We start from the raw sequence: 24,376 nt of genomic DNA, 5'->3' as shown, positions 1-24,376 counted from the left end.
TTAACAGTTGATGTCTCACTGAAAACCATGGAGGCCAGAGGCACTGGGATGGCATACATAGTGCTGAAAGAAAAGACTATCAACCAAGAAGTCTTGCCTATAAAATTATCCTTTCAAATGAAGCAATAATTAAGACATTGCCAGATAAACAATAACTTAAAAAATGTGTTGCTAGAAAACCTGCCCTACAAGAAATACTAAAGGGAAATCTTCAGGCTGAACTAAAAGGGAACTAGACAGTAACTCAGATCCACATGAAAAAATAAATGGCACTGGGTAAAGGAACTACATAGGTAAGTATAAAGGATAATATAAATATATTTTGTTTGTAACTTTTTTCTTCTACCTGGTTCAAAAGACAGAATGTCCCCTTCATGGCATAAGGCAATTATTATAACTGCATAAGGCAATTATTACAAATCTGTATTGACAAGCATACAATGCATAACGATGTAATTTGTATGACAATAACAGCACAACAGAGCGGGAAGACAACAAAGCTATATAGGAGCAGAGTTTATGTATACTGCTGAAGTTGAGTTGTTATTGAGTTAGATTGTTTAGGTTAAGATGTTAAATCAATAGGTAGAACAACTAGACAGAATATCAACAAGGAAGTAGAAGACTTGCACAACATTATAAACCAACTAGACTTAACAAATATCTATAGAACACTCCACTCAACAACAGCAGAGTATATTCTAATCAAGTAAACATGAAACATTCTCAAGGAGAAACCATATGTTAAACCACAAAACAAGTCTCAATAAATTTAAAAAGATATGACTCTGCAAACTCAGTGGAATGAAACTAGAAACAAATAATAAAAGGAAATTTGAGAAACTCACAAATACATGAAAACTAAACACATTCCTAATCATCAATGAGTCAAATAAGAAATCAAAAGAGCAGTCAGAAAATAAATTGAGATAAATGAAAATACAACATAACAAAATTTATAGGAGGCAGAGAAAGCAATGTTTAGAGAGAAATTTATACTTGTAAACACCTATATTAACAGGAAGAAAGATCTCAAATCAATAACCTAATTTTCTACCCTAAAAAACTAGAGACCAAACTAAATCCAATGCAAACAGAGAGAAAGAAGTAGTAGATTAGAGCAGAGACAGATGAAACAGAGTATAGAAAGGGAAAATTTGAGAAAAGAAACAAAACCAAAAGTTGTTTCTTTGAAAAAATCAACAAATATGGCAATCCTTTGGCTAGATCAAGAAAAAAAAAAAGACAGGACTCAAATGACTAAAACCAAGAATGAAAGAAAAGACATTACTACCAACCTTGCAGAAATAAAAAGAATTTTAGAGGAATGCTATGAACAATTATATGCCAACAAATTAGATGAAATGAACAAATTCTTAGAAACATACAGCTACCAAAACTGACTCAAGAAGAAATAGAGAATCTAAACAGACATAACAAAAGGCTGAATCAATAATCAAAAAATCTTTCAACAGGGACTTCCCTGGCAGTCCAATGGTTAAGACTTCACCTTCCAGTGCAGGGGGTGCGGGTTCAAACACTGATGGGGGAGCTAAGATTCCCACATGCCTTGGGGCCAAAAAAACAAAACATAAAAAACAGAAGCAATATTCTAACAAATTCAATAAAGACTTAAAAAAAATCTTTCAACAAAGAAAACCCCAGGACCATCTGGCCCATCTTTGCTACTGAATGCTACCAAATGTTTAAAGAAGAATCAACACCAATACTCAAACTCTTCCAAAAAACTGAAGAGTAAAAGATGGAAAACACTTCCTAACTCATTCTATGAAGCCAGTTATTACCCTGGTACCAAAACTAGACAAAAGCATCACTAGAAAAGAAAACTACAGACAAATATCCCTCAAGAAAAAATCCTCAACAAAAACTAATAAACCACATTAGCAGCATGTTAAAGAGATTACACACCTATCATCAAATGGGATTTATCAATCAAATACATGTGTGGTTCAACATATGAAAATCAATCAATGTAATACACCATATTAATAGAAAGAGGAAAACAACTCATGATCATCTCAACAGATGCAGGACAAGCATTTGACAAAATCTAACATTCTTTCATGATTAATAAAAACAAAACAAAAAAACTCTAAAAGAACATCTTTCACAAACTCACAGTGAGAACATTACATTCAACAGGGAAATTCTGAAAGGTTTACCCCTAATATCAGGAACAAGATAAGGATGCCCACTCTTACTATTTCTATACAATATTGTACTCATAATTAAAAACAGAATTACCATATGATCCAGCAGTTCAACTTCTGGGTATATACCCCAAAGAATTGAAAGCGGAGTCTCAAAGAAATATTTGTACACCCATGTTCACAGAAGTGTTATTCACAATAGCCAAGAAATGGGAGCAGCCCAAGTGCCCATCAATGGATGGATGGATAAACAAAATATGGTATATACATTCAATGGGATATTATTCAGCCTTAGAAAGGAAGGAAATTCTCACACAACCTACAGTATGGATGAACCTTGAGGACATTATGGTAAGTGAAATAAACCAGTCATAAAAGGACAAATACTGTGTGATTCCGCATATATGAGGTCCCTACAGTAGTCAAATTCATAGAGATAGAAACTACAATGGTGGTTGCCAGGGGTTTGAGAAAGGAAGAAATGTAGAGTTGTTTAATGGATGCAGAGTTTCAGTTTTACAAGATGAAAAATGTTCTGGAGATGGATGATGGTGACAGTTGCACAACAATGTAAATGTACTTAATGTCAATGAACTGTACGCTTAATGGGTAAGATGGTAAATTTTATGTCATGTGTATTTCATCACAATTAAATATATATATTAAAAAATCAGTTGTATTTCTATGCAATAAACAATCTGAAAATGAAATTTCTAAAAATTCCATTTACAATAGCATCCCCCAAAATAAAAAATTTAGGAATAAGTTCAACAAAAGACACATAGATTTATAGGCTGAAAACTTTATCACATCGCTGGAAGAAATTAAAGACCTAAATAAATGGAAAAACATCCTGTGTTCACAGAGTATTAATACTGTTAAGGTGGCAATACTTCCCATACTAATCTGCAATATGTTGGAATCCTTATCAAAAATCCCAGCTGCTGTCTTGGAAATCGTGAAGCTTAAAGACATCTAAATTGGAAAAGAAGAAGTAAAACTCTATTCACAGATGGCATGATCCTGTACATAGAAAATTCCAAAGAATCTACAAGAACGCTACCAGAGCTAATAAATGAATTCAGCAAAGTTGTAGGGTACCAGATCAACACACAAAAATTAGTTGTGTTTATATACCCTAGCAATAAACAAACCAAAAAGGAAATTAAGGAAGCAATCCTACTTATAACCACATTTACAATATTCCAAAATAATAAAATACCTAGAAATAAATTTAACCAAAGTGGTGAAAGACTTGTACACTGAAAACTATAAAATATTGCTGAAAGGAAATTAAAGAAAACCTAAGTAAGTGGAAAGAGAGCCTGTGTTCATGGATTATAAGACTTAGTATTGTTAACATGGCAGTACTACCCAAAGTGACCTATAGATTCCTGAAATTTCTGTCAAAATTCCAAAGTCTTTTTTGGCAGTTATGAAAAATCCAATTCTCAAATTCACATGTAATTTTAAGGGGCCTCAAATAGCCAAAACAATCGTGAACAATCAATCTTGAAAAAGAAGAACAAAGCTAGAAGACTAACACTTCCTGATTTCAAAACTTACTACAAAGCTACAGCAATCAAGAGTGTGGTACTGGCATAAGGACAGACATACAGACCAATAGAATACAACAGAAGGCCAGAAATAAGCCCTCACATATATGGCCAATAGATTTTTGATAAAGGTGCCAAGACCATTCAATGGAGAAATGATGGTCTTTTCACAAGTGGTCCTGGGAAAACTGGATATCACATGAAGTTGGGCCCTTACCTAACATCAAACACATAAACTAACTCAAAATGGATCAAAGATCTAAACATAAGAGCTAATACTATAAAACTCTTAGAAGAAAACATATGGGAAAAGCACCATGGCCTTGGTTTAGGTAAACATTTCTTGGATAAGACACCAAAGGCACAGGCAATGAAAGAAAAAAGACAAATTAGACTTTATCAAAATTTAAAACTTTTGTGCAACAAAGGACACTATCAACAGAGTAAAAAGGCAACCAACAGAATGGGAGAAAATATTTGCAAATCACATATCTGATAAAGAAATTAACATCTAAAATAAACAGAGAACCCCTAAAACAACTAAAAAACAAACAACTCATTTCAAAAACAGGTAAAGAATTTGAATAGACATTTCTTCAAAGAAGATATACAAATAGCCAATAAGCACATGAACAGATGCTCAACATCACTGTTAGAGAAATGCAAATGAAAATCACATGAGATGCTACTTCCTATCCATTAGGATGACTATAATCACAAACAGGGACAATAACAAGTGCAAGCGAGGATGTGGGGAAACTGGAGCTCTCATACATTGCTGGTGGGAATATAGAATGGTGCTATAGCTGTAGAAAACAATCTGCCATTTCCTCAAAAAGTTAAACAGAAGTTCCCTAAGACCCAGCAATGCCACTGCTAGGAATATACCCAAGAGAACTGAAAACAGTGACTCAAACATGTACATGTACACGCACATTTATAGCAACATTATTCACAATAGCCAAAAGGAAAAAACCCACATGTCCATCAATAGATGAATGGATAAACAAAATGTTTCCATACAATGGAGTATTATTCAGCCATAAAAGAAATGAAGTGCTGATAAATGCTACAATGTGTATGAACCTCAAAAATATTATGCTAAGTAAAAGAAGAGAGTCACAAAAAGCCATAATTTGTGTGATTCCATTTCTAGGAAATGTCCGGAATAGGCAAATCCACAGAGATAGGTGGTTGCCAGGGGTTGGCAGGACAGGGGGTGACTGCTAATGCGCACAGGACTTCTTTTCGAGGTGATGAAATGTTTTGGAATTAGATAGTGGTGATGGTTGCACAACCTTATGAATAAACTAAAATCCACTGGATTATATATTTTAAAAGTGTAAATCTTAGGATATGCAAATATCTCAATTAAGAAGGAAAAAATGAACATGAAGTACTTTTGAAATAAAAAGTAAATAATATCTATGTTTTATTTTACTCCTCTGAAAACTCTAGGTGGCCCAGCCATTCATCACAAGGCTCTGTGCAGGGAGGGAACCCAGCTGGTCAACTCTTCTCACCTTGAGGTGCTGGTGCATGCAGTAACGACACACCTTATGCTTCATCTCATGCGTAACATCACTGGAGAAAGGAATAAACCCACATTTTGGCTGCAAAATAAACAAGTAAGGAAGAAAAAAAGTTTAGGGAGAAAACACATACCTTTAGGTAGACATGTAACTACAGGATAATGAAGTGCAGCTCCCAGGAGAATCAGCAAGTGTTAGATATAAACATTCCCAAAAGTTGCTTTTATCCTCAGTCCCCAGTGGGAATTGATGCCTCCCCCACTGCATCACATAAATATCTCTCTGCCACTAGAGAATCCAAAGCCAGAACTCTCACTGGGGAAGAACAGTGTGCCTCAATTGCTAGCTTGACAACAAAGAGTAGCTTTGTGTTTTCATCATAGAACAAGACTGGAAAGACTCTAGGAGTGCAGATCTGCCACACACTCCAGCTCCAAGAAGAACCCTTGGTCCCTCTGATAAGAATGTGTGAAGGGGAAGGTGCCCATATGTTGGCTGCTGGGCTCCCAGAACATCTGAAACTCTAGTTGCCTTTTAAAAGCCATGATTTCTGGGCACATACAAAATGAAAGACCACTGCCTAGCGTCGGGGCACTGAAGATCACGCTGCCCATCATTTGTGACGCCTGAGACACTCATCCTCTGCTTGGAGAAGCAGAACATCAGTCCACACTGAACACCCACGGATGTGAATGCTCAGGGCCAAGAGCATGACCCACAAGTCACCACCAGAGGTTTGGAGGAAGGAAACAAATAACAAGATATCTGGCAGGCTTCTTGAGGGAGACTCAGGTGGCCACTCTGGACACTGAGCCACAGAGCTGAAGCAGCGGCCTGGCCCTTATCCAGCAATCACTGCCCTGCACTAGACAAGCGACATCTTTTGTCGCCTCCTCCTGAGGATCCCTGCCACGACAAACCAGGGCCTTGAGAGACACAAAGGCTTCTATGCCTCCTGGAGGTCTCTCCTGAGCATTCTCCTGAGAAGCAAAAGAACAGAGTGTCACCCAGTCTGAAGGGTGGTCCTCAAGCTGAGCCCTTGGAGCATGGCATGCAGTGCCACCAAGCAGCCAAGCAGGCACAGCTGGGAAGGAGGTCAAGAAAGGCCCTGGCAAGCTGCACCCTCCAAGGAAAATAAGCAGAGTGGAGCCCATGCTTCCTTCTCGTGGCCATCGGCTAGGGCTTGTCCCTGGCTAGTTCCCTGCTATGACACCTGAGAACGAGCCTAAACCTGAGGGTCTGGGAAGCCATGCCCCTCAGGTCTGGCCAGGGTAAGGAACCAGAATAGCACGGTGCAAGAGGCACGCACAGAAGGAGCAAGAAGTAAGCCTACTCTCTGGGAGTTGGGGGGCTGCCTAGGTCATGGGGCCCAGCATGGGCAAAGTGCACTCCAGGCAGATGACTCATGGATTTACAGTCTGGACCCACCTTTCCCTTTTCCCCCACACCATTTCCCCCTTGACAGAAATTCACCTTGATCTCTACACACAGAATCGGCCGGTGCTCTGCAAAATGGTAGGTCTGAAGTCTGGCTAAATTGGGAAGGCACAGAGCATAACCACTGAGAGTGTCCAGGTCCTTGTCACAGCGAGATTCTGGAAAACAGAGCAAGGAAAATAACTGAGGATCAGTGCAAGAGAGACAAGATGACTCCATGGCAACTTGGACTCCTGTTGGGGAAGGATCAGCTTTGCCCAAGAGAGGGCTGGCCTTGGCCTCCACTCTTGAGAGGTCACCTCTAAGCCTTGGGATGTCTTGCCTGAGGAGTTTACCTGGGGACCTAGAGTCACATGAGTATAATGCTGCGATCTGTGGTAGGAGTTTGGGCCCTGTAGTATCAGCTTGACCTCCAGAGGGGCTGGAGGCTGAGGGCAGCCACACAGGTGGTCAGCTGTGTCTATATGCCCAACCCCAGCAAAAACCCTAACCCTTCTTACCTCAGCTGGTTTTAATCTGTGTCCCTTAGCTGTAATAAGCCATAACGATGAGGACAACAGCTCTGTGGGTCCTTCTAGCAAATTATCAGACCTGAGATTGGTCCTGGGGACCCCCCCAAACATGCAGCTCTCATGAGTGAGGGTGATCTTGGGAACTGCTCCCCAATTCTGTGACTCCCTTAACCCAGGAGCTCAGAGAGGAAGGAGGCAACAGCCACTACCTTCCTTTTAAAGCTTCCTTCAGAATACGCAAACACCAATATTTCCTCAGCACTGACTGCTAGAAGTTATATTGTAGACAGTCACATAAGATATGGCCTCTTGGTCCCAGGAGAAGTCAGCTTTCCTCCTTCCACATAACAAGGCTGACTATGAGTCATTATTACAACAGGGGATGGTCTTATTACTGTTACGTCGTATAACTGCCAATTATAAAACGAATGACGCTGTGTGGCACTAGTAACTAGATGGCAGAACCACAGCAGGCCTCAGTCTGTCTTTGTCTAGATGGGGAAAACAGAGCCAAGACACAGTCCAGGCTTTGAACAAAGCTGCTGCCTCCTCCCCCTTCGTTGGTCCTCTCCATCCATGAAGCCCTCACTGCTCCCCAAACTGAGGGCTCCAGGGCACAGCATCCTGTTTTCTTTCATTTTCCTAATCAAACATGGAAAGGATTTTATATTGACTCGCTGCACACCCTGACTGCCTGGCTGTGCTTTAGGAGGAGACATTTCACTCCTCAACAACACAGATTTTACATCTTTGCCTCTGACTCTGACAGGAAAAGCTTTGACATGGTTACTGTCATTATTGCCACGAGCAAGTGTAGGGAAGGTACATGAGGTACTGAGGGGAAAATACGTGAGGTGACGTGGGGTGGTACATGAGGTGACTGCGGGGAGGGTATGTAAGGTGATGGGGGAGGGTATGTGTGGTGATGTGGGAAAGGTGTGGGAGGTAAAGGGGGGCAAGGTTTGGGGGGTGACGGGGGGAAGTATGTGTGGTGATGGCGGGAAGATATGAGAGGTAATGGGGGGAGGGTATGTTTGGTAATGAGTGGAAGGTATGGGAAGTAATGGGGGGAAGGTTTGGGAGATGATGGGGGAACGTATTTGTGGTGATTGGGAAAGGTCTGGGAGGTGACTAGGGGAAGGTATGTGTAGTGATGGGTGGAAAGCATGTGTGGTGATGGGGGGTGGGGTATGTATGGTGATGGTGGGGAAGTACATGAGGTGAAGCGGGGAGGTACAAAAATTCAAGTCTCTCACCTTACCTCAAGAGGATGAGCAGGCTGGGTGGTGCCAGCTTCTGGGAGAAGGTTTGCAGGACTGCCACCCTCTAGGGCCTAGCCCACCCTCCATGGCTCAGGTCTACCCCGGTTTTCCTTTGGACTCCTCCAGGCACCCCCTGGAGCCCACCTTCCCTTCCCTAAGTCTCCCTGAACTCCTTCAGCTCCCTCTTGGCTCCCAAATGCATTTTTATTTTTATTAATTTGTTCTTGGTCATATATTCCCTGCAGTGATCTGCAAATCTGATGTCCAGAATTGTATTCATGAGCTCCTAGGATTTCTACCCCTGATAATAAAGTTAAAAACTATATCTATATCTACCTAAGATGAGTAATAACGTCAAACACATTTCAAACGGAATATTATAAATTCGTAAGTTAGAAACCCTTACCTGGTCTTTCACACTGTATCTTTAAACAAAGCTGTTTCACAAAATCTAAAGGCAGCTGAACAACTTCCTGTAAGAACAAATAAGAAGTACTCAGTGTGGAATGCACAACAATGTGAACATACTTAATGCCACAGAACCACACACTTAAAAATGGTTAAAATGGTAAGTTTTATGTTATGTATATGTTACCACATTAAAAAAAAATACTCAGTATGTGGGATTTAGGAATAAAAGCTGCTCTGTTATTTTTAAGGACATGTCCAGATTAAACAGACAGGCTAAAGTTTCTGTGCACTAAGAGGAACAGGCCCTCCTCAGAGCAGCTGGTGTCCACAGTCGTGGTGGCCAGAAGTGTGCCCCATGTCACCTAGTCAGTTTCGACAGAGGGCTCCTCACCCAGCTCCTCTGTTCTCACGGCAACCTCATCCTCATTCTCAGTGTCTGTGGACGGCAGAGCAGGGGCCTGAGGCAGTTCTCTGCCTGCAAGAAGTTGCTCACCAGCTATCTCCTCAGACAACCTGAGGCTCCTCACATTTCCATCTGAGAAGCAGCTCAAGGAACAGGGTCTGATCAAATATTAATCTCTGGGTGAGATGTCCTGGGTACCCATCAGCCACAGGACTCAGGATGGCCAATATTTGGTGCTCTGGGTCAAAAAACAAAGGAGCAACTACTCTCTACTATTTCTTGCAGTCTCCCAAACTAAGAGTTTCTATTTAATCCACATTGCTCATCATCTTCCCCATGTTTCCAGGGTGGCAGAATTCTGACTTCTAAAGGAATCCCAAGGTGACGTAAGATACCTGCCTAGAATGAGAATGCTGGGATCCTGTCCACTTACATGCCACACCTTCTCCATCATGCCCTGTCCCACCTAGCCTCCAGCTCACATGAAGACAGGCCTAGACCAGTCCCCAAACCAGCCAGGCAGGGCCGGAGGCAGCACGGGTACAAGGGGTGTGTCTGTCACTCTGTCTGAGCCTTGCTCTCTCACCACTGTGCTAGTTATGTCTCATCCCAGGACACAGAAGAGGGAAACACTCTCCCCAAGGCTCCACTTTAACCTAGCTCGTGCCATCAGTCAGAGAAAACAGCATCATTTACAAATGCTGATTTTGCCTGAACATGGTCTTGTTCAGGCCAGAGATGTGCTCTGTATCCCACATTTCAACAGTGCTGGGCCTGAGTGGCAGTCCTCTCTTGATACTACAACTACCTGGAGGAAAAGCAGGTTGTGTTTCACTCTGGCAGTGTCTTCACGTGAAGGAGGTATGTCAACGGGATGAATATTCCCGAAATGTGACCTGGTGGGCTCACCTCATATGTCCAGAGCCTTGTGCACTGTGGACAAACAGAATCAAACCTGGAGCTAGAGCATGCCCTGGGCCCTGGGGGGACACCCCAACGCTATTCCCACCTGCCGGGCTGCCACTGGCTGGAACCCCAAGCTCTTCACCATTCTCCTTCACTGCTGGTCCCTCCTGGAAGAAAAGTCTAGAGCCCCCAAGTGCTGTGAGACAGAGAAACACTCCCACTTGGCCATATGAGCATGCTCTCTCCCCAGGAAGGACACTGGTAGTTGGCATACCTGCATTCACTCACACACCATCCAGGCCAAGAAGTAGGTGGCACCCAGCACGCAGATAGCTCAGAGACTCAGGCTCTCACAGGTGGTGGGTTTCAGGCTTTCACAATTCAACAGGACAGCTGGGGACCTCACTAGGGGTGGTGCCAGCCCCCAGGATGGCCCCAGTGACCTCTGCCCCTGTGTAGTCCCACTCTGCCTAGGGATGACGCCTAAAGGCCCCAGGATGCTGTGGAAACGACAGACACAACTCCCAAACAGGTCATCCCTCAGATGGTGTACTGGGGGAGTCAGGGCCAAGTCACAAGGATGCTCAGAGCCCTTCAGAGAGTCCACACTGGGAGGTGCTGAGGCCCCCAGTCAACAGTCAGCACCACACTGCCAGCTCCACGGCTCTGGGCCACCCTGGAAGAGGATCCTTAGTCCCAGCCTACATATTAGACTACAGCCCTAAGGGACCCAAAGCAACACCATCCACAGTACTTCCTAAGCTGTCAAAGGACGACCCTCCTTGGAGGATGTTTTGCCGTCGGAGCCATTTAAATTCTACTTTGCTAGGCAATCCTGAAGCTTCAAACAAACTTTTACTCAACCTTCTTGGTATCATTTTTCTCAGGATGGACACAAGGTACAGAATTTACAAAACAGAGGCAATGCTCTCTCTGTTCAAAATGACAAACCTGCTAGTCTGTTCAGGGCTCTGATCTAAGACAAGCAGTCAGGCCAGTGTAAGCAGAGAAGCAGCAGTGATCAAAGTGGAGACAGAAGAATGGCTGTCCCAGGCATGGACCAAGGCCACTGGCTCTGAGGATTGCCAGGATCACAGGCCAGTCCACTGTGGCTTCTTACACTGCCCTCTCCATGAGTGTCTGAACAGCAGACCTTGCCTGTAACAGGCACTCCTCTCAGTCGCTGAGACCAGAAAAAGCCAGCAACGCAGACCACCTGCAGGTAGGTGGAGGCCATCACCCCACATGGGCTTCAGCTAGGTTCTCCCACGAGATCAGGTCACACCTCCCAGCATGGGGATCCCCTTTTCTCCCTAACTTGCTCAAAGGTGCCCACTGAAGGTCAGTGCTGCTGCCTGGACCTCACTAGAGAGCTCTCACCAAACTGAATGCCTCCATGAGGGCAGGATGGTGAAGACCAGGAGTCTCAGCAAGTGAAAGTATCTCTGAACCTCATGCTAGAAAATGGGAATAACACTATCTGCTCTGCTATTTCACAGTGCAACAAATGAGAAAAGCTCTTGGAAACTTTGTAACTAACACAGTGTGTGGGGGGGTGGGGCGTGGGGGGTGGTATCATTAAGCAACTTCCAAACTATAAATGAAAAGTTGGTACTTTGATACAGAACAGGCCCATGAATTTAGACTACATTAAAAAAAAAAAAATCACTTACCCCACAATGAACATAGTTCTCTCCCAAAAACTCTTTCATGACATTTTTGCCAAAGTCCACTATGTTCTGTAGGTGCTGAAATATTTCTTCCGAGGTCTGCAAAAGAGAAGGACAAGAAGACCTCAACGACCTGGACCTCCTAGACTCTGACACCACCACAAGCCCCTGTCACATACAGGGCTGCCATGTATGTGGCCACAAAAAGCCACCAGTGGCCCTGGACCTGGAGGAAGGTGAGCCTCATCATGAAGACTGCCACACTCACTGGAGCTTCTGTCCCACAAGGCCCCCAGGCCCACCTCTGCATTGTACTCAGGGCCCCACGTGATTGTGAAACCATAAGTTTGAGAACCATATCTGTGCCCCTGCCTTCCTACCCACCAGGAACACACGTGGATCCCGCCAGTGGCCCGTGCACACCTTCTGAGGAATTCGACTTTAAAAATCGGTCCCATCCAAAAATCAGTATTTAGATTTTATTCTTCAGCTTCTAGATGTAGAAATAAAATATTTTCTCCTCAGAGGTTCTTAAAGAATCAATAAGCTGTGAGATTTAGGTGAGACAGGAAATCATTCCTGTATCCCTCACTCTGACCCAAGGTGAGAAGTGCAAAGGGTTGATCACAGGTCTCGCTCAGGAGTGAGAGGGCTGTCTTCTTCAACCGCAGGCTGGGAGGTGCCTGACACATGGCTCAGGCTCTGGGGAGGTCTCAGTCTGAGCTGCCACCCAGGCACCATAAAACAGGCAGACCACAGTCTGCATTCCGGGGGACTACTGTATTAGAACGAAGCCTGTCAAAAAACCCCAGAACACGCCCAGTGGCTCCGTACGTAGAGCTGTGGACAAAGGGCTTCTGACAAAAAGCTCTTCTTATTGACAGAATTAACACACACAACTCCCCACAAATAATGCAGCTGGCATCACACAGTGCCATTTATATAATAAAGAAAGGCGAATTGTTACCTTGGAAGACATTGCCTCAATAAATGTAAACAGGAAAAACTGAAAATAGAGGCATCCAGAGAACGCTGGCCCTTCACCGAGGCTAGGCTCTGTAGACCCTGAGTGGGGATAGAGGGGAGGGGAGGGGGGCTAGAGGCAGCCTCCGAGATGTTTCTAGTTTCCACCTGGATTCCACAGAAACAGAACCACCCTGCACAATTCTCTTCAGCAGCTGCACCCTCCCATCCTGTGCCATCTTTCTCTGCACTAACCACACTGTCCCCAGATCTCACTGCAGCCCCACTGTGATGGCAGCCCCCAGCTTTCTCCCACAGTCCCCACTTTTCTTTCTATGAAGCTAACCTGCAAGTGTGCCCTTCATTTGCACAATCAGCCACCATTGATACCCATCAGCCATCCACCTCACCTTCTTTTCTGGCTGTTTCTCCATAACTCAAACGAGGTGAGGTGGTGACTCATGTCTCCTACACCCTGATCTTGAGCCCAATTTCTACTCATCACCCAACAACCACCAGCCCTGCCCCCACTGTGTGGGTGTGACGTGCAGCTCCTGCCTCTTCTCCCCTTTTAAGATAAGAGCCTATGCTCACACCTAGCCCCTCTGGACCTCCCTCCTTCCCCCCAGACCATGAAAGAGTAAAGGCTCCCACAGGGCTATGCCATATTGACCGCTGCGACCACTTAGATAAACACCACAATGACATCCCGCCTCAATGTAGAGAAACACTGCAACTCAGTGGTCAGCGGGCATACAACAGAACAACAATGGCTTTCTGAGGGTGTCCACGGTACTCTGCCTGGTTGACTCAGTGAATAGAAACACAAGGCTCCATCTGAACTGCCTGTTGTGACTTGTAACACTGACTGTCTACCACAGCATCACAGACTTCATTTTCATTGATACAATTCCACAGATGGGGAAACTGAGGCAGCAGCGTGTAAGAAAATCGCCAAGGCAAAGCCAAGACCTGGCCCTGGGTTCCCCAGCCACAAGCAGAGCTCTCTGAACTAGTCAGGGAGGCTCCTGGCTCAGTACCCAGGGACTAACCATGATGACCTATAGTGACCCTAGCAGGTCAAAGTGCTGAATCCAGCACAAAAGATGCACACACTGCTTTCGGCATTGAATGCTTGTATCATATTCAAATTTCTAAAGTTAGCATTAAAACTTCTGCATCAGAAAAAAAATCAAAGTTTTCTTAAATAATTATTTTAATGATTGGGTGGCAAATCCACTGATCTTACCTTCTTCCTATTAGGAGGAAACTTCAGAAAACGAAGCACCACACAACGCTATTGGAAAATAAAACAAAGTCTGATTAGTACCCACCCAAAGCCCGGGGATAAGGGTGGGTGGCTGTGGATAAGGAGCCATCCTCAGCAGTGCAGATGCTGGAAGCCCCACAGGCAGCCAGTGCCCCAGGGAGGAGGTGGGGGCCAGTACTGGGCCACACGTCTGAAGACACAGAGCAACCAGGAAAACCTGTGCTCTCTGACCTAGTCAGCCCACTCCCAGTAATTTATCTTAATTAAAGATGCACAGAAGATTTTAGCTACTGCATATAAAGGTACTGTTTATAATTCCAAATAAAATGGAAACAACCTAAACATCCAACAATAGTAGGATGGTTAAATACAGAGGGACATATTCCAGACCATGAAATACTATGCCGTCATTTACAAGAAAATAAGGAAGATCCGTATTTACAGACACAAAGGTACAGTCATCATCTACTGATAAAAGAAAAAGATTACAGAATAGGGCTTATAGAATGAACCTATCTTTATATAAATATGTACATACACGTGTGTGTGTGTGTGTGTGTATTGTGTGTGTATGTATTAGAGAATGATGTATGGGTATAGTTCTATTTATGTAAAGCTCAAAAACAGACAAGACTAAGATCTCTGGCAGGTGGGATGGTCCCTAAGAAAGGCTCTAGAAGGGGCTGGTCATGAGAATACGGGTCCATGTATTTTGTCATAATCAAGCTGTATATACACATATGATCTGACCACTTTTCTGTAGATTTATTAGTCTTCATTTTTTAAAGTTTGTAAAACAAAAAATTTTAAATAAAGTATGTGCATGCTGAGTTTGTATGAACTGTCTGAAAGGGCTTCTGAATAGGTAACCGCGTGTCCAGGTAGCACCAACTGGGAACTTATTTTTTAAAGTTCTGTTTATTTGGGTTTTCCAATTTTTTACAATGCTCATATAACATAATTACAAAAATGTTAAAAAACAAAAGTTTAAAAAATGGAAAAAAATAACCTTTTAAACTAGTGCAGCCTTTGAAATGGCGATTCTCCAAGGAAATAACCTGGATGTGTTGTAGAGCCTTGGTAATGGGGGAGATAATTCCATGTGGACAACTTTGGAAACCATTCCCATGGAGATAGGAAGTTCCAGGCAGAAGGGCTTGGGTCGGGAACCTGGACTGTGCTCAGGGAGAAGCAGTGAACAGGAGAAGGAGAGCAGAGGTGCAGGAGCTCGGGCACTGTCTGGAGCACTGGGATCTAGGTGGGGTGGGAGGAGCTGGTGATTGAAGAGGCTCAGTAAGTGCAGCTTTAGAACCCAAAACATGGCTGAGAGCAAGGAAGGCCCATAGAGACGAGATCCATTTCCCTAGCCCACAGACCCCCTGGCACTTCCTGCCCCACTCAGATGACGCACACTCCTCTCAAAACCCCAGACATCCATCATCTCTCTGAGCCCCAAGCTCAGACTTGGGGAAGCAAAGGTCGAGGACGTGCACATGGGCCTAACCCCTCCCAAATCCAGGCAGACATCAATATTCGATCATGGGCATCAACTGGCCAGGGAGTCCATCAAAATTCAAGGAAAGGGCTTCCCTGGTGGCGCAGTGGTTGAGAGTCCGCCTGCTGATGCAGGGGACACAGGTTCGTGCCCCGGTCCGGGAAGATCCCACATGCCGCGCAGCAGCTGGGCCTGTGAGCCATGGCTGCTGAGCCTGCGTGTCCGGAGCCTGTGCTCCGCAACGGGAGAGGCCACAACAGGGAGAGGCCCGCGTACCACAAAAAAAAAAAAAAATTCAAGGAAAAACAAAAGCTGATATGCAGAAACCCTAATTCTAGGCAACATTCCAGAAACTCAGCCCCCCTAAAAGCACACTCACTTCTCACCTGGACTTCACTGTTTCTCAAGACCTGCTAAGAAATTCTGAGTGTCATGTTGTGTCTGCTTCAAGGAAAACTGCTTTCTCTAGGGACCCATTTAAAACCGTCGCCAGAAACTGCCCACCTGCCCCATAGGAGCTGCAGTGTCAGCCTTGAAGGCCAGTCTCCACAAACACAAGCACTCAGTGGGCACACCTATTCTGGACGGCGAGTGCTAACTGCCCCTTGTAAAGGTCTCACTGGGCTGGGTTGGTGGCCCTGTTACATGCCACGAGGCTGGCCATGGGATCAGACAACACCTATTCAAGTGGATAGCAGAGAAAAGGTGAGAAATCAACCTCACCAGCCCTGGTTGGCACAAAGACGCAGTTAGTCCAAGGGCCACCCATGGCATGGAGTGGGACTGATCCAGCCACCCACGGGGAGATTCCCATGAAGGAGCCGAAACCAACGCATAATCTGGTAAGCACCAGGGCCCTGCAAGCTCACAAGGTCTTAACCAGTTGTGAAGGAAACAACCCCTTTCCTTTTAAACTAAATATCTGAAACCAGATTTTAAAACATACCCTCTTCATAGTGTCTAGGCTAAAATGCTAAGAACGAAGAGAAAGGGGTGAGACTAAGAAGAGGGGCTTAACAAGAGTTTCTGCACAGTCTGGGGCAGAAGCAGCTCTTCCCTGTTCCAAAGCAGGACAGGGAATCTTAGGCCGGGGCCACACCTTCTCTGTCCTTGAGGACAGAAAATCATGGTGTGCTCTCTCATACCGTGGAACACTAGATGAAAATCAAAGATTTTAACAAGCTGAAAAAGTCAGTGAATGGAGAAATGACACATATAAACACATACACATTAAACAACCTCAAAATGTACAACACGCCACTTATAAAAGGAACAGAAAGCATTCAGTGCTGTGAGGGTCCCAGGCCATGGCAGGGGTGGGGGAGTACTGGCATGTCATGTGCCACGAGGCCTAGAAGATGTTCCTTCGATCCCCTCTGAGAACCCACCCAAGTCCTCAAAACACCAAGACATCAGCAAAGCCTGGCTCACAACAGCTCTAAAAGCACAACAATGTGAATGTCTGACAGCACAGGAACTCTGGCTGCCTAAGTGCTCTGCAGCCTTGAAAACTTGTGTGAAGAATTATCTACATATTTATGCTGCAGGGTTGAGTGAAAAAGCAGAAAACAAAAACAGACAGATAAGGATGCTTAAGTACCCAATAAAAGCATATAATAGAAGGAAGTACACCAAGTGTTAACAAAAATTATTTTCTTAGTAAGGAGACACTGGATGCTTTTTACTTTCTTCCTTCTAGTATTCTGTATTTTCTGGGGCAGAGAAAGGAACAAATGATTGGTATTAAATAAAAATAAAAGGCCACAAAAACAATATATAAAAGGGTCACCTGCCCATGTGAAGCCCAAGGAAGGAAACTTGTGGGTGGAATTAAGACTCCAGGGCCTCTTGGCAAAGACAAGGTGTGAAGTGATCAGTCGCTGAAGCCTCACTGCTGGAGGACAAGCCCAAGTCAGGTCTTCCACCAGAGTGAGGATATAACCCAGGATGGGGCCCCAAGAAGACCCCAGGGAAGCAGAGATCAGGCAACTTTCAAGGGAAAGGGAGACAGATAAACACAACAACAGCAGAAGGAATCGACCCTCAGGGTGCTGCCCCAGGCATCCCAAAATGGCTCAGCCCTGCTTCTCAGTGAGGCCACCACCCACAGACACCCCACTCGGGCACAGCCCAGGTCTTCCATCAGAATACTCGTGACAGAATACCAAGCCAAGTCACTTGCCTCTGCTGACCAGAGACAACCAGAAACACACCCCAGGGCCCACAGAAGGATAAGAGGGACAAGGTGTGGGACGCATTGTTGGGCTGACAGCCTCAGACAGAACAGATGGAGGGTGACTCGAGACATCTCATACAGCAACTGTCCCCAACCTTTTTGGTACCAGGGACCAGTTTTGTGGAAGACAATTTTTCCACAGCGGAGGCTGGGGGGTGGCGGGGAGGGTGGTCCAGGCAGCAATGTCAGCGATGGGGAGCGGCAGATGAAGCTTCGCTCGCTTGCCCGTCACTCACCTCCTGCTGTGCGGCCTGGTTCCTCACAGGCCTCGGACCCATACCGGTCCACAGCCCGGGGGTTGGGAACCCCTGTCATAAAGGGGGGCCAAGGACTCCAAAGGGAGGCCAGACAGGAGGTGGAGACCACAGGTGGGAACAGCAGGTGTCTGGAATGGGCAGGACGTTTTCCTTCCCATGTTTCACCTGCCTGTATGGACCCACAGCTGCCTCAGGACTGAAGCAGACACGGATGCAAGTTGTGAGGTGGGGGACAGGACAGTGGAGGTGTAAGCCCAGGTGACATTTGGGGGAAGGACACTTAGGGGCTGCAGCAGAAGAGGTGTTCAGATGGTCCCTAAAGGATGGAAAATCCAACAGCCAGAAGAGAATCAGAATGTTTTATAAAGACACACCACAAATGCATGGAACGCACAGTGAGGGTGTCGTAGAGTGGAGCCTTCAAGGACCCCAGGTTCTCCAAGGCCACATGATGGCCACAGAGCAGGTGTCCAAACAAACCAAGAGGTAGGTGACCCAGTGCTGTGGTCTCGTCCTTCTGCAGCAGACACAGAAACCCTCCTTACCTTCCTGGTAAAAGGGGCAGCTGCTGTCCTGAGTTCTGCTGAGGAGGAAGAAGGTATTGTCGGGGTGGGGGAAGTGGCCATGCCACCTTAGGATCCCGACCTAGACCAGCAGACCCCTACATGCTAAAAAGGCAGAGCTCAGCACTCACCAAGGCCAGGACTGGAAACCACCAAAGGGAATATATTTTGGAAATAACAAATCCTAATGTTTCAACTGCAGGTGATCCCAGGAATAAAGACAGGGCTACATGCACAGCTCTCCAATGAGACATCACCAAGAAGTCACATCAGCTGTATCAACCTGTATGAATATCATTAAAACTCTCAAATGCAGAATAAGTTACTTGTTAAAAAAAAATACTATAGGCAACAGAACGTTAAGACTCCTTATACTAGATTCAGGAGAAAATTTAGCCCAGGACTTGGGAATACGCCATTAAAAAAAGAAAGAAAGAAAAAAAAAAAAGAACAACTCATTTGCTTCCAACAGCTCCATTAAGTATGATCTACAAATCCTAAAACACAAGAGAAGAGAAACACACAGCTCCTGACTGCCTGAACCCCACATCTTCAGGACAAACACCCCAGGGCATCAAAACAATTGCAGAAAGGATCTGAAGCCCAATCAGAATCTTAGAAAGGCTATAAAACCTGAAAGATCAGGAACAAACTTTTGATAGAAGATCTTGGTTGGCGGGTCTTTCATGTTATCTCTGTCAACAGGAGGAAAACATCACAACAGCTTAGTGTGATAAAGGGAGTGGGCCCCTGTTTGCCCTGCACCCCAGAGGCGAGGGCAGCTGGAAGGCAGCTCAGTGCCTGGGGAGGAGTCTCTGCCTGGCCTGCCCTGGGTGACTCTCCACACTGAAGGCACATATGAGATCAAATGACAAACCAGACTTACAGTGACCTTCACAGGACAGGATGCCAAGCCAAAGCGAACAAGACCAAGGTAAAGAAGAGTCACTGCAGATGTAAAAGCAACACCACCACACGGAGAGAAATCCCACTTGGCAGCAGCGCACTTGAGGGCAGCGCCAGGCTTCGTGACCACAGCTCAGCATGAACTGGCACAGCCACTAGAACAAGTGACAGCACCCTCGGGCTACAGTAAGGAAAGGAAAGTACATGCCCACAAGGGAAATGTCCTTGCCCAAGACCCCCCACAGGGTCAGTGCCGGGGACTCCAGGCACCCACTAGAGTAGTGTCAGGTTGGCCACAGCCTTAGAGCACCTCAGAGGGTCAGTGCCAGGCCAAGGGCCAGTGCCTGGGAAAGGGTTAAATTGCACAGCTGGCCCCAAGGATGCTGAGCACTGGGCCACAGGAAAACTGACAGCAACCTGTCAAGAACTGGCCTATGGTTCAGGCCTCACACTGTCATCTCTTACTGCCCAACCCTGAGCACACACCACGCTATGGCCTCCTTCGGCCTGCACTTAGCTCCCCCATATCCAGGCCCCACTTTCTACAAGTCCTGTGCTCCTGGAAGCCTCCCAACCCACCAGCCTGGAAGGCTGTCTGTCTGTGTCTTATCCCATGCTCCTTCAGTGCAGATGCCAGGCCTCAGGACTGGCTGGCTGAAGGTATGTCGGGTTCTGACACTGGAAAGGAGAGGGAACAGACTCATCACTTTTTAAGGACCTTTCAATTCTGAAAGTAGACGATGCCCCCTCTGAGAAAGAGACCGTCTCCCGATCTGAAAGAAACCTGGTGAGGGTCACCCTCTACTTCAGAATGAACGAGGTGGGTCTGGAGAGTCCACCCATGGGAGCAGAAATACTTGGTGCTCACCCACCTTCTTCTATCCCACTCACACACACACACACCCTCTCCTTGGGCACAGTAGGGTCCTGAAAGCTGCTTCCAGGGCTCTGTCCTCCCTCAAGGCCCAGGCAAAGCACAAAGGTTTCTCCACACGCAAGGGTCAGAGTTCTCCCTTTACTCAGCGTCTTCACTTGGTGGGAACCTTTTCTTACAAGACTACTCGTGATGATAATCTTCAAATTCAAATGTTGAGCTAACAACAACCAAGCAGGAATGAGCATAGTAAAGCAAATTTAGATTTTAAATAAAGAATGAAGAGAACAGGTACAGGATAGCCTGATGACTCAGTTTAAAAGGGGGGGAAAAAAGGAAAAAGAAACATGACCCTAACACCTGGGGCTGTGCAACAAGGGAAGGGGCCAGTTGCCCTGGAGGGTAGACACATGCTTGTCAGGGACAATGGAGAAGGCATCTGAGGGCCCAAGGCCTGGTGTTCTTTTACGCTGAGTCTGGAACTTGCTACTTCATCTGAGGCTACTTTTGAAACGCAGTACATTAGCCAAAAGAAGCCTTAATTAGCTTTACATAAAATGATGATATACCATGCAATCTTACTGAGGCATTGGAAGATGAGCTCCCCACGGGAGCTGTTGGGCTGGGTCAGCGCTTTTAACCGCCAAGTCCAAGGTGGATGATAGTTATCACTTGCATAACTTGTCCAGCTCCTCATCTTTCTAGCAATTCCGCAAAGGGGATTCTGTTACTAGTTCCACTTTGAAAATGCAGAAACTGAGCCTGAGCCAGGCAGTGGTAGAACTGGGATTCTGCCCAGCTCTGTGTAACTGCAACTCCCATACTCTTAAGCCCTCAGTGACACCTATCACTCCTCCCCCAGCCCACCACATTCCTGCCTGGTTGTATTAGACAGCAAGATGTCAGAGAGATCTGGGCCTTCACACAAATCCACAAGCTTCTCTTCCCGGATTCAACTCACTGGGAGTCCTCACTGCACTCTCTGAAACTCTCTTCCTTACTGAATTAAGAAAGGGAAATTCTTTGAATTCTAAAAGATTCGGGAGAAGAACCTGTAGACAATGCTCCACTAATATTAACCAACAGCAGCAGGAGAACAGCAATTCCCTGCATCTCAGGGAGGTAACAGCACCCCAAGCACTTTGCTTCTTTCTCCTGACCTTGCCCGTACCCTGTATCTTCCCTAAGGTTACTCCGGACGGCCTCACCGCAGCTGGGCAGTCGCAGGCGGCACCGTGTGAGGCCGGGATGGGGAGCGCTGGAAGGACGCGGAACAAACCCGGAGGGAAAAGGTGACACTGGAGGAACAGTGAACCGATCTGGAGGGAGGGGAGTGCTGGGGAGACATGGCACCAACCTAGGGGGAGGAGAGCGCTGGGGGGACGCGGAACTGATCTGGGGGAAGGCGGTGATACCAGCGGGACGCGGAACTGACCCGACGGGGTGGGGTGATGCTGGGGGGACGCGAAACTTATCGCGGGGCAGTGACACTGGGGGAACGCGCAACCGACCGGAAGGTGGGCTACTGAGGAACCGATCCGGGGGTAATGGGTCCTGAGGGGATGCAGAACCGACCTGAGCGGAGGGGGTGCTTGGGGGACGCGGAACCCACCGGGAGTAGGGTAAGGGCCCTGAACCGCGCCGACAGTCAACCGCTCACCTGTGCGTGGGCCACCACTAGGCTCTTGTTGCCTTCACCGTGGTACCCCCATTCATTCTCGTCCATCTTCCCCTCGTCCATCCCACGGTGCGGCCCTGGAGCCTCGCGGGGCCACGAGCTGAGGGCCGCGGGTTCGCCTAGGCACCAGCCGCAGCCGACCGGGGAGGAGCTCCTGTCAGCCGCCGCCTCAGCTAGACCCAGCCGCCCGCACTCGCAGGCGCTGGCCGCCGGAAGCCACGCCCCCAACATCTCCCATGGCCGAGCCGGGCAACTTCCGGGTTCGCTCCCGCTTCTCCTCTGTTGACCACGGTGGTGGATGGACTGGCGGCCATCTTAGGTGCTGGCAGAGTGACTCACTTCCGGAGCGCGATCTTGAGAACCGGAAGAGAGGCTTCCGGCCTGGGCGCCGGAAGTGAGGCAAGAGGGAGGAGCCGTCTGCTACCCGGCGACCAGCACTGGACTGCTGGGGAACATGAGTCCAGGCGGGCTGGGGTTAGAGCGGTACTGGCGTGCTAGGAGCCAGGGGGTCCCAGTGGGGCTGGGGGCGGGGGATGCCCCGGCAAGTCGGGAGCTTGGAAGGGGATGGTCCAGGCGGGCCGGGGGCGGGTGGTCCCTAGAGCTGGAGCCCGCTTAGTCATGGGGCCTCAGCCTTCTTTTCTGTAGAATGGGATACATTTCTCACTCAGCGGGTTATTAATATCCTCGTTTGCTCTTTACCTGATGCAGAATCACCCCAGTAGTCCCAGGAAGTGGAAACATTGTGGTCCACACCTTACAAATGAGGATACGTAGCTCAAAGAGGCAAGTGGACTCCTAAATGGCGCTCTTGTCGGAGCGTTACCTGAAAAACTGGCTTTGCCTTTTGGTGGGTGTCAAGCCAGAAGACAAAGAGTGGGAGAAGGAAGGATTTATTACTTGCAACAAGTAAGGAGAATGCTGCGGCTTTTTCCCAAAGCAGTGTCTCCCCAAAGAGCAAAATTGAGGAAGTTTTAAGCTAAGGTAACATGTGTATTCATAAAGGGCTTGGGCAGTCAGAGTCCAAGCTTTAGTTGAATGAAGTCATGAGGGTCAGAAAAGGTCTACATCATCCCTTAGGTCCCAACTGATCTGGTAGTTGAGCACTTCAGACTACTCTTTACCATTGAAACAATTGAGAGTCTTTACTACTGATATATTATCTTTGCTACTGTTACTTCTCTTGCCTGATAATAGTTTGTTCTTTTCTTCTCTTAAGATCATTACTGAGACCTGTTGAAGGGCAAGCGTAGTGGCCAGGCTTAAAATGACTTAGGTCAGAAATGGGTTTTCTTATGTCAAGAAAGCCATGCCCAGGGGATTCCCTGGTGGTGCAGTGGTTGAGAATCTGCCTGCCAATGCAGGGGACACGGGTTTGTGCCCTGGTCTGGGAAGATCCCACATGCCGCAGAGCAAATGGGCCCGTGAGCCACAACTACTGAGCCTGTGTGTCTGGAGCCTGTGCTCCGCAACAAGAGAGGCCGCGATAGTGAGAGGCCCACGCACCGCAATGAGGAGTGGCCCCCGCTTGCCACAACTAGAGAAAGCCCTCGCACAGAAACGAAGACCCAACACAGCCAAAAATAAATAAATAAAATTTTTAAAAAAAATACGGGAGTCCATGTATTAAAAAGAAAAAAGAAAGCCATGCCTGGATTTCTTTCTCCGGGGACCTCCCCTACCCTATCTGCCTACAGGAGGAGTAGGTTTCGTTGAATCTTGAGGGATGTACCTTGAGCAGGAGGTCTGAATTCTGCCCTTGCCACTTAATGGCAGTGAAGCGAAGGGCAGATCTCTTCCCTTCTCTGGGCCTCAGTTTATTCACTGTTGACGTGGGACTAATACCACCTTATAGAGCTGCTATGAGGATTAAATTAGATTAGCGATTCTCAGACTCCTACTCTCAAAACCATTTTATACTTTTTAAAAATGATTGACAGGAGTTCCCTGGCAGTGCAGTGGTTAGGACTCCATGCTCTTACTGCCAAGGGCCCAGGTTCAATCCCTGGTCAGGTAACTAAAATCCTTCAAGCCGTGTGGTGTGGCCAAGAAAAAAAAACAGATTGAAGGTCTCAAAAAGTTTTTGCTAATATGGCTTATATCTTTCTATGTTTACCATATTATAAATTAAAACATTTTTAAAAATTATTTTCATTTTAAAATAAACATTACCCTTTTTTAAAACGTAGCTATAATTCCCCCAAATATAGAGAAGAGTGGCAAATGTTTCACATTTTTGCAAATCTCTTTAAAGTCTGGCTTCATAGAAGATAGCTG

General features: G+C 46.4%; 1 protein-coding gene across 1 annotated transcript in view; it reads right to left on the bottom strand.

Annotated features, from left to right (window-relative positions):
- Positions 1-22,294, bottom strand: part of IPPK (inositol-pentakisphosphate 2-kinase) — a 48,168-nt gene extending 25,874 nt beyond the window's left edge. Inside the window, exons 1-6 of the mRNA XM_082842611.1 lie at positions 22,085-22,294; positions 14,073-14,120; positions 11,864-11,959; positions 8,877-8,943; positions 6,733-6,854; positions 5,251-5,340 (exon numbers count right to left, since the gene is read on the bottom strand). Of these exons, the coding sequence (XP_082698737.1) occupies positions 5,251-5,340; positions 6,733-6,854; positions 8,877-8,943; positions 11,864-11,959; positions 14,073-14,120; positions 22,085-22,165 (504 nt within the window). The 5' untranslated portion in view covers positions 22,166-22,294. The remainder of the gene's footprint in view (positions 1-5,250; positions 5,341-6,732; positions 6,855-8,876; positions 8,944-11,863; positions 11,960-14,072; positions 14,121-22,084) is intronic.
- Positions 22,295-24,376: the final 2,082 nt, after the last annotated feature.

This window comes from Leucopleurus acutus (genome assembly GCF_964270905.1).
Source record: "Leucopleurus acutus genome assembly, chromosome: 7".
In the NCBI taxonomy this organism is placed as follows: Eukaryota; Metazoa; Chordata; class Mammalia; order Artiodactyla; family Delphinidae; genus Leucopleurus; species Leucopleurus acutus.
This window is presented reverse-complemented; position numbering and strand designations above follow the sequence as displayed.